The sequence below is a fragment of the Gadus macrocephalus genome, chromosome 8 (genome assembly GCF_031168955.1).
Source record: "Gadus macrocephalus chromosome 8, ASM3116895v1".
NCBI lineage: Eukaryota > Metazoa > Chordata > Actinopteri > Gadiformes > Gadidae > Gadus > Gadus macrocephalus.
Genome location: NC_082389.1, coordinates 7,977,221 through 7,988,176, shown reverse-complemented (window position 1 = coordinate 7,988,176; position 10,956 = coordinate 7,977,221). Strand labels below are relative to the sequence as shown.

The 10,956-nt window shown below is 42.4% G+C and overlaps 1 protein-coding gene across 1 annotated transcript; it reads left to right on the top strand.

Moving 5' to 3' along the window:
* Window positions 1-203: 203 nt before the first annotated feature.
* On the top strand, window positions 204-9,603 carry LOC132462816 (lipoprotein lipase-like). Its single transcript, XM_060058573.1, has 10 exons — window positions 204-369; window positions 546-721; window positions 998-1,177; window positions 1,508-1,619; window positions 2,311-2,544; window positions 3,558-3,800; window positions 4,683-4,803; window positions 8,345-8,518; window positions 8,962-9,069; window positions 9,180-9,603. The coding sequence occupies exons 1-10, from the start codon at window positions 213-215 to the stop codon at window positions 9,208-9,210; spliced, it is 1,536 nt and encodes a 511-aa protein (XP_059914556.1). The 5' UTR covers window positions 204-212; the 3' UTR covers window positions 9,211-9,603.
* The last annotated feature ends 1,353 nt before the right edge of the window (window positions 9,604-10,956 follow it).

Sequence of the window (10,956 nt, the reverse complement as noted above, 5' to 3'; positions counted from 1 at the left end):
GCAATTCACTTATCTTGGAGCAACATCAATGGTAAACATTTTACAATGGACAGTCTCATTATAATATTTTTATGAGCTGTTATCATAATGTTATTGTCGATAAAAAAAATGTTTGGTCCTGGTTTAGTAAATGTTGGCCCCGCCCCGTCCCGTCAATATCAGGTCGCGTGCATGATCATTACCCCACTATAAAGGTAAAAACCGACAGTTGAATGACATCACTTTTTAATCATTATAAAACAGCGTATCAGAATTTATTATATTGGATTATGCAGGTAAAACGTTTGATTTGGTTGTGTTTGCTTGATATTGCAATATTGCTAAAGTCATGTGCGGCTTTGTTTAACACCACCAATTCTAAATCCACAAGTAAGTTGACAAGTTTATGATTTTTCTTTCAAAATTCTGCAAAACTGGCAACCTTTTAAACAACCTTGTTTAGAATTTGACCTGAACTACACTTTCTTTTATGATGCTGGTGTCGTGGGCTTGAGGAATGTCTAACAGCGTGCTCATTTATGCACCGTCTTCCCCCTGGTATTCAGGCAATACCACAGGATGGTTCGTGGACTACGGTTCGATTGACACCAAGTTCTCATTGCGCACAGCCGAGGAGCCGGAAGAAGATGTGTGTTACATTCGGCCCGGGAGGCAGGAGTCAATCACCGAGTGTGGTTTCAACATTACAGCGCAAACATTCGCTATCGTCCATGGCTGGACGGTCGGTAACCTTCAAAGCTATTTCTGTTGCAGCAACATAGCTGAAATAGGTCATTTATTCTATTGACAAAGAATATTTATCCTTATCATATTAATCCAAGTTCTTCTAGCTATAGGCCTATCTATAATTTAAGTTCGTTTTTTTTTTAAATTATAATGTGCATTTATAAATCGTAATAAGTTGAAAATCCCTCTAAACAAGATATAATTTGGTTTATACAAAGACCCCGTGCTGTCCTTCAGCACTGTCGTCTTGACATTCTTTTTCGTCTTTCAGGTGGCGGGAATATTTGAGGGCTGGGTGTCGCAGCTGGTCTCTGCCCTGCTCGAGAGAGAGCCCAGTGCGAACGTCATCGTGGTGGACTGGCTGAAACGCGCTCAGCACCACTACCCTAACGCCGCTCAGCACACCCAGCTGGCAGGGGAAGATTTGGCCGCGCTGATCAACTGGTTAGAGGTGGGTGGGTGAGATCTCATGGAGACCCAACACCCAAATTGATTAGATTCGGAGACAAATGCAGTGCCTTTTCAAAATTAAGGATTGTGATGGAAACGGCCGACTGAACCTTTTGTTCTATAACACAGTTACATCACCTATACTTTATGTTAAAAATAAACATTACATGCTCATATCTCTGAAAATATACATCTGTATTGTGATCATTTAATAGTTTCCAATGGTCAAATGCACCTTCTTTCTTTACATCTGAGCCTTTGACTTGCCACTGAACCAATGTCACAGACGTAAACCTATTGGTGCCTCATTTGTGTGTCCAACCACGTGCAGCTTGATGTGAAGTATGATCTCTCCAAACTCCATCTGCTGGGCTTCAGTCTTGGGGCACATGTGGCTGGGGTCGCAGGAAACCTCGCCTACAGCAAAGTTAACAGGATAACAGGTTGGATGGGTTCATACATAGTAGGGCAACCAGACATCTGATCCAAAATATTGTTGACGTTGTTGTTGTTGGGCTAATAACATGTCGGAAAATGTTACGTTATCTTACTTCTTGAAGCACGGTGAGGTTTGGCTATTGGGATATGGTCAGCGATTTTAACTCATGAAACATTATGTATTTCAAACAAAAGCATTTAGGGTTAGAGATTAAGAAGCCGTTGATTATACAATGTTGAACCAAATCTGTAATCTGAATTGACCTGCTTCGGGAGCTCAGCTTCAACTAGGGTAAAGGTTTCAATTGTTTTGGCTCAGCGACAGCGTGGAGGACGGAGCTGTCCGCTACACCCAGGTCGGGGTCAACTCTTTGGAAATACAACGGCGGCACTGTCCTCCCTGACATTGAAATCTAATGATGTTTCAGATTCAGATTCAGATTCAGATTCAACTTTATGGTCATTGACAAATACATGCATTTGGAGATCTAAATAGAAGTGCAAAAGAGAAATGAAGGTGCAGTTTGAATATGAATGGTCATATAGCGCAATACAGCATCAAAGGTAAAGTGACCTAGTGAGGTGAGAGCAGCATAGACGAAGTTGTCCACTTCACAAATCCCATCTCTATCCCTTTGTTGTTGTTGTCTCCCCCCCCCCCCCCCCCCCCCCCCCTAACCCCCCCGTGGGTTGCAGGCATGGACCCTGCGGGCCCCCACTTCGAGTATGCAGACGAGCTGTGCCGCCTGTCCCCCGATGACGCCAGCTTCGTGGACGTCGTCCACACCAACACCAAGGGGAGCCCCGACCTCAGCATCGGCATCCAAAGGCCGGTGGGCCACGTGGACTTCTACCCCAACGGGGGCATGGACCAGCCCGGCTGCACTCTGCGGCACACCCTGCAGATGATGGCCGCCTTCGGCCTCCAGAGTACGTCGAGAGCGGGACCTGTCCTCGTAAGGCTCCCAGCATGCTGTGCTTAATGGATGCTCAGGGCCGCCGTCCGGAGCGACCCATAGCAAAAACGTGCACTCCACTCTCTGCTCCATCCCTAGCTAAGTTTCTCCACCTTTGATTGACATTCAATATGGATACCCCTGAACCAATCAGGGAAGAGATGCCCCGATAGGTCAGAATTAAGAGAGTTTATTAATTGGGAATTAATTGGGAGCGGACTGAAACTGAAATTCACTCATTGATAGCCAACAATTGGCTATCCCATTTCTAACAAATGACTCGTAATATGTAAATAGTCTTTTACGGTAATAACATATTGTGTATCAGTGTAAAATCTGTCATAATATAGTGATTGACAAATTTGGAAAATGTTCTCAGGATAACGATAGCGTCATAGAGAGTCACAACTTATGTTGAATTTTTTTTTTCCAACTAGTCCAAAAGTATGTAACTTGCTCTGTATGCCATTGATAACGTCTTCTATTAACCATTTAATCAGTAGAACAGAATCATCAGTGATCAACAAAAGAAGACAACCACAACACAGACTGATGACATTGTTTCTTCTTCTTCTTCTTCTTCTTCTTCTTCTTCTTCTTCTTCTTCTTCTCCTCCTCCTCTTTTTCTCCTTCTTCTTCTCCTTCTTCCTCTTCTTCCTCTTCATCTTCCTCTTCTCCTTCTTCTTCTTCTTCTTCTTCTTCTCCCTCCTCATCTTCTTCATCTTCTTCTTCTCCTTCTTCTCCTCCTCCTCCTCCTCTTCTTCTTCTTCTTCTCCTCCTCCTCCTCCTCCTCCTCCTCCTCCTCCTCCTCTTCTTCTTCTTCTTCTTCTTCTTCTTCTTCTTCTTCTTCTCCTCCTCCTCCTCCTCCTCCTCCTCCTCCTCCTCTTCTTCTTCTTCTTCTTCTTCTTCTTCTTCTTCTTCTTCTTCTTCTTCTTCTCCTTCTTCCTCCTCCTCCTCCTTCTTCTCCTCTCTCCTCCTCCCTCCCAGAGGTGGGCCTGATCATGGGCTGTGCTCACGAGCGCTCGGTGCACCTGTTCATCGACTCGCTGGTGAACCGGGAGCGGCAGAGCGTGGCGTACCGCTGCAGCTCCAAGGACGCCTTCGACCGGGGTCAGTGTCTGAGCTGCCGCAAGAACCGCTGCAACACTCTGGGCTACGGCGCCCACCTGCAGCGCACCACCAGGGCCGCCAAGATGTACCTGAAGACCACGGACCGGACACCCTTCAAAGGTAGTGCTGCCCCGGCGCAGCTTAAGGTGCAGCTGGTCAGATTTGAAATGAATGAGCATGAAAAATAACCTTGAAGAATAACCTAAAAAACAAACGTCTCGTGGGCTGCTCCCTCTCAACCTCCTGCTAAGCCCCCTCCCTCCCAAAGCCGTTCTGCCTTTTGTGGAGCTCTTATTACGGTGTGGGCGCAAATTGGATGTCCCCAATATAAGCTACACACACGTATTAAGGAAAATGGTTAATCATTATTAAAGGGGACCTATTATGCTTTTTAGACTTTTATGACCTATAAACGTTGTTATAATGATTGATAGTCATGTTTAACCATACTAAAGTGTCAAATAATGACGTACATGCATGTATTCCCTCCTGACAGTCAGAGGTGGCTGTGCAGAGCGCTAAACACTCGGGACATCGTTTGCGATTCACTTGTTCACATTTCCACGAAATCATCTACATAGGTAGAGGCACTCCTGCCCCCATATGCCTGGTCAAATCTGCCCGCGTGCGCGCTTCAAGGAAGGTAACCAATCACAACGGAGTTGGGTTGGCAGGAGGGGGGCTAGGGGGCGGAGAAGGACAAAACCGAGCGTTGACAGAATGCTGAAAGCGCCCAGATGAGAGGAAGAGTTTCCCGAATATCTACATCGTTTTTTGTGTATGGTTAAACATGACTATCAATCATTATAACAACTTTTATAGATCATAAAAGTCGAAAAAGCATAATAGGTCCCCTTTAAACTATGATGCTTAAAGAAGGCTAATTGAAAGGTCCACAGTGTATCTAGATTAGCCAAGTAACTCATTTGGTGTACAGCCGAAGCGAATGCAGTTTGACGATATCAATTGTGAGAATTGAATCTATGGAGAAGGGTTCCCCAGTGTTTCACTACCAGATCAAGGTCCATCTGTGCAGCTGGAAGAGCTTGACCTTCAGCCAGCAGCCTCTGCTGGTGTCCCTCCATGGAACGCTGGGGGACAAGGAGAACATCTTCATCATTCTGTAAGAGGACCCTCTGAAACCTTGATGCATTCACAAATAAATGCTATGATTTAGATTTTCTTTTTTTATGTGTTCTGTATCACATGCTTTTGGAGCCCATCATGTTTATCTGTGTAAACATGTTTATCTGTCATCTTGAAGTTCTTAATTTCCTACAATGCATAGGATTAAAATGTGCTAATAGTATAAATAAAGAAGAAGGTTAAGGTTACCACAACAACTACACTCAAAAAAATGACTTTTAGGCATTGTAATGTATACTTATTCAAAAGTAGTAATTCTTACAGTGTAATATCAAGTTTCAATAGGAACTAGAAAAAAACATGAAACTATACACAAAATATTCATGTAAGGAATGTTCTTGACTTGGAAGAGTATTTTTTACTAGATATTTACGCATACTATTAAATTATTTATTGTCACTGCACCAACACCTGAACATTCTAAGTAACTTTTATTCTGAAGAAACAGCGCATTGGATTTCGCGCATGCGCCATTTGACAACGTATGAACGTAAAGCCAGTGAAGCGCCAGAGAAGAAGCGGGAAGAAGGCTCTGAAGCTCTGAAGCAAGATCTCTGGATCGCAATTTTGCTGGATCGGGTCGAGAGTCTCGAGACGAGTGAGTAATTGCCTTTCTGTTTTATATTTGTAATCGTAGAAGAGTTTGTGTACATTTTGATGGTTTGATTATAGTCTGCTTGACGCAATATACGTCAGTAATGTTGGTAGTGCCTGTAATATTCGTTTTTCGCCATCGCCATTTTGGTCTACCAGGCGAGACTAGCTTAACGTTTGTAGAGGTGAGTTGCATTACTGAAGAGTAAGCACAAGTTTAACTTAAAATGTCTTCTCTCAAAACGAAAACGAGTTGTTTTTATAGGGAAGTGTTTATGGTTGACTTCAAGTCGAAACTAATACCTTTTTGGCGCCATGTTTGACGATGACTTTCACTTGAACTAGTTAAGTTAGCGCTAGCCTGTATTTTCACTGAGGCCCACATTAACCTCCTCAATGTCGACTTAAACAGTGGCTCTTAATGTTACATTATCTTGGCATGATATTTATTTCACTCTTACATGTGAGTTCTGAGTTATATCAGACCGTTCAAATAGGGCCCTTAATGTGCCCCTGATGGTCAAAATTCAAAATCAACGGAGCCCTCAGGTGAATCTAGTCTTCGAACCTTTGGTGTGGAGGTGCGTCTTGTTTGTTGTTTTCAACCAATGAGCAGTATCTCCAGCAGAGTGAGTTTTGCCCTCCAGGCATGAAATCATTCCAATATATTGTGGTATCCCAACCTTCTGCTTAGAAATGTTTTGTTTAAAGCTCAGTCAACTAAATAGGAATTATCCTATGGCAATGAAGTCGATATGAATGATTGAAGAAATTCGGTTTGTTCCTCAATAGCATTGTCTTCTTTTCTTGTAAATTCTTTGCAGGAGGACAACCGCAGTGATGCTACTGAACACGTCCTCAAGATCATGGTCGTCCATGATGCTTCAGAAGAGGATCCAGTCGATGTCTCCCATCATTCTTGAAGGCAGGGAGGTGTTGCATGGATGTGGAAACACCGCTAAAGCTTGTACATTATTGATGGGACTGTATGGGGACACATTAGTGCCATAATTCACTAATGTGATAAAAGATACATTCGGGCGTATTATATTATTCCACACGCGTAGATATTAACTGCGAGCGTGCAAATGATCTCTGCGCGCGCAAAACAGCCTCTCGCGTGCGCAAATTACCTCAGCGCGCGCAAAACAGCTTCCCGCGCGAGCAAATTACCTCAGCGCGCGCAAAACCTCTCGCGAAAGATGTTTTTACGCTCTCGCTCGAATTTAATTTTGGCACTATGGGGGAGGGAACCAAGGCAGGGCGGGCTTTCCTATGATTGGCCGTTTCTGAAGCGCGATATTTGATTGACAGCCCTCCTCAGCCCTCCTCATTCAATTCTGAATTGTACAGTAAATGGCTGAAACGATAGTTACGTATTGTAACTCCAGATTCTATGAGTATAGGCGCAGCCTTTTAAGTGTCGGCCTCACCTTTAAATAGCTGAAGAAAAGCTGTTTATTGGGAGCAGAACGTCCGCCGGCGCCCGGACTATATCTGCGAAATGCGGACGTCGTTGAGGCACGCCGCATGCGGACGTAATTGAGGCCCACACTGTTGGTGGTCGGGGATTACAAATTTTTCTGTGCTACGGCTCACGCCTAGGGATAACCCAATAGCGATAGCCTTAAAAGGCTGCGCCTATACTCATAGAATCTAGAGTTACAATAAGTAACTATCGTTTCAGCCATTTACTGTACAATTCAGAATTGAATGAGAGGAGGGCTGTCAATCAAATATCGCGCTTCAGAAACGGCCAATCATAGGAAAGCCCGCCCTGCCTTGGTTCCCTCCCCCATAGTGCCAAAATTAAATTTGAGCGAGAGCATAAAACCTTTTTCGCGAGAGGTTTTGCGCGCGCTGAGGTAATTTGCGCGCGTGAGAGGCTGTTTTGCGCGCGCAGAGATCATTTGCGCGCTCGCAGTTAATATCTACGCGTGTGGAATAATATAATACGCCCGAATGCATCTTTTATCACATTAGTGAATTATGGCACTAATGTGTCGCCATAGGACTGATCTATGCCCTCAACCTTATACCCATAACCTTTTTTTAATTTCTTTCTTGTTCATTCGTCTACTATGCATTGTATTTGATTATGTTTGTACAATCTTACAAAACACTGCTTTACTGTTCCCGTAGAGACGCATTGTTTTGAGAAACTGCAATCGGAAAAAAGATTTGACTATTCATCTTCATCCAGTCCTTGTTATCAATAAAATTGCTTCATTACAGTACCATATCTTGTTGTCTTTTCAAGTTTAATAATCTCAGTGCCTTATTTTTTGTTGATTTATTTGAAGTTGTGTATGTGGGGCTACTTTAAATAAATAACCCTTCAAGTTATTTGATTTCATACAATACAATCAGTGCTTTGAGCATTTAGCTATTTGCCATTTGGTAATATTTATCAAAAGAAACTAGGCAACATTTACGTAATTTTAGTGTGTAAAACCACTAAATACAACTGAGTAATAGAAACAGAAAAAGTATAGTAAAATCTACTTATTCAGTTCATAACACTAAATATTATAGACTAGTAAGATTTACTCACTATTTGGATGACCATGATGTTCCTGTATTGACATAATTAAGTAAAATATACTTAATATTTTCACAAATGTCAAGGTTAGCAGCAAGTACATTTTACTTGTTGCCGGCAATTAAGTTGTACTTGATTATTAAAGCATTGAAGTTACTTAGTTTTTTTTAGTGCAATTTCTTACAAAGATTTTTTTAAGTAAATTCAACAAGTTATTTTTTTGAGTGTAGCCATCGCCCAGCTGCTTGAATTAATTACCACTTAATGTATGCATCACGTCCCTTAAAGGGACGTGATGCATGTCACAGGAATAAAGCCTATAGGATTTCTTTGTTTTTGCGACATCGGAACAGTATTCTTTGTGTTTGGTCTGCCCTTACAGGGAAGAGTTGAGCGCCAACCAAACGGCATCCTTTCTAGTCACCTCGGACGTGGAGGTGGGCGAGCTGCTCAGGGTGAACCTGCAGTGGGAGAGCGACTCAGTGTTCTCCTTCTTCAACACCAACCAGTTCACCGTCCACAGGATGCGCGTTAAAGCCGGGGAGACCCAGGCCAAGTACGGACATTTTTCCTAAAGAGATTTAAAGTGGATTAAAACCGAAGGGTTGAATTTTGTCTTTTTATACTGTCAGCGTGATTATAAGCGCCATTCAGATGTGTAGATTCAAATAATATACATTCAATTCTGTGTTTTATAACTGGGTTTTTTAACCCGAACAAGAAATTCCAGGATTGATGTTTGGTGCACTAGGCACATAAGAGTGTGTTCTGAATTGTATGCAGGGGGAGATTTATGCAATATGTGTCGAGCATTTTCTATGAAAAACTGTCCAAATAAAACCTTCAAAAAGGCCCAAAAGTAAGAGACTGAACAGACTTAACAGCTTCCGCACGATGCTGAAGCTGTTGAGAATGAGCGCACAAGACCAGAAAATATTGATAGTGTACCAGAGTTATCCTGCCCTGCTTTTCCAACTCATGCTCTTATTTCTTCCTAAGGATCAAATTCACAGCAAGAGGCGCAGACCTTGCCCAGCTGGTTCAGGGAGGCGAAGCTGCTGTGTTTGTTCGTACAAAAGAGAACCAGACCAATAGGCGTCATAAAAGGTGAGGCTGGTTGGATATTGTGCTGCCACATGAATAGAAGGGTCTGCCAATAAGTGACTTCAGCCAACCCCAGCTCCCTCCCATCATAATGTGTTGATACTTCTTTGCAGGTTGCACCTGCCGAAAGGTCAGCTACCTTGAATAAGGCATGAATGAGACCACTCTCAGTGAAACCTCACCATCATCCCCACCCACCATCCTCTCCCTGAACCACTGACATCAGCACCAGCATCAGCACCACGTCATCCCCATGGCAGCCATCGTCATTTTGGAAACTGTCATCGCCATCACCATGGCGATCAACATTATCACCCAGCCATAATAATCCTTATGATGAGAGACTTGGATGAATTGACAGAGCACATCTTCATACATTACTATTATGAAAATTTTATTTTTGCACATGAACGCTAAACACCGATTACATATATTTATTTACAAATTACTTTAAGCTATATTTGAGGAGTTGAGGTGGCCCTTGTTTAGGATTTATAAACATTAAGCAAGATCTGAATAAAGATGACCTGACCCAGGTTCAGCTTGTCATGTTTAATGCATGCGCATTAAGAGAGGTATACAATCAGTAAGACATCCTGTAGTCCTCTAAGGTGCTCGGAGAGGAATAGCTTCATTTTTGTTTATTGTGGATTTTGGCAAATAAATCAAACATTAGACAAGACAAGGTTATTTAATTTGTACCTTAACTGGGAAAAGTGTCTTAAGTTCTACTTTGCATATAAAAACCTGTGAATTTCAAACCCCTTTTCCAGCTTTGGGAGCTCTAAGAGTTGCAAATAAAATTGAGAATTGACAAATTGTTGAAAAGCGCTTTCTCAGAATTTCTCTTATTGGGTAAAAATCCTGAACATCCCTCATTGCCAGTACTAGGGTCAGGCCAGGGCATGACGTGTTCAGACTACAGAGACTTTGGTTAATGGACTTGGATGAGACAGAAGTGGTGAAACATTAGTTGGATTGCACAAAAGGTCACTCAGGTAATCCAAACATGTTTTAACTTACAAATAATTTCTACAGTTTCTCTGTTTCTATTACATTACTAACCAAGAGTAGACATAACAAATATGTATGGTTTTGGAGTGTAACAATGTTGTGATTAGCTATCTTTTTCTTTAATTCTTCATGCACTACAATATGATACGCGTGACGACACGCTATAGCTGCCAATAAATGGGCGAACAAATGAGCTGATTTGCTTTTGCAATCGGCCTACATTGTGACGACCTTGATTCTTATGTTTGTGGAACAGAGAGAACGACCATGAAAACGATAGATTACTAAATAAACATATGCAGACCCTGAGCATACACATTGGTAACAAGTTATACAGCAGCAGATACTGGTTGCCGCACCTAAAGGGGCAGTGAGACAAGAGCACACGGGTTGGACATGGTGACGCATAGGAACACACTGACGAAATCTGCTGGCCAAGCAGAGAAGCACACTTGGTTTTGACTTCAGGAATCAACTCAAGGATGTTTTTCTTCTTTTGTTTTTTTCTGTAATATTTAATTGGTTATGAGCTCTGAGGGCTACCTATGAATTAATATAAGTCGATTGACCCTTGGCATTTAACGTCAATGCATTTAACGTCTAAGCAATAGTAAATGTTTTAACACACACACACACAAACACACACACACACACACACACACACACACACACACACACACACACACGTACACACACACACACACACACACACACACACACACACACACACATATTTATATATATATTGAATAAAGAAATCTGGAAAATGCCTTCTCTGCTTGTGGCCGACTATGGTGTTTAGTGGACTGTGGTCAGTGACTCATGTTGCTTTGCTTATCCTGCTTGCATGAAACCATGGCCTTGGTTTTGTATCCA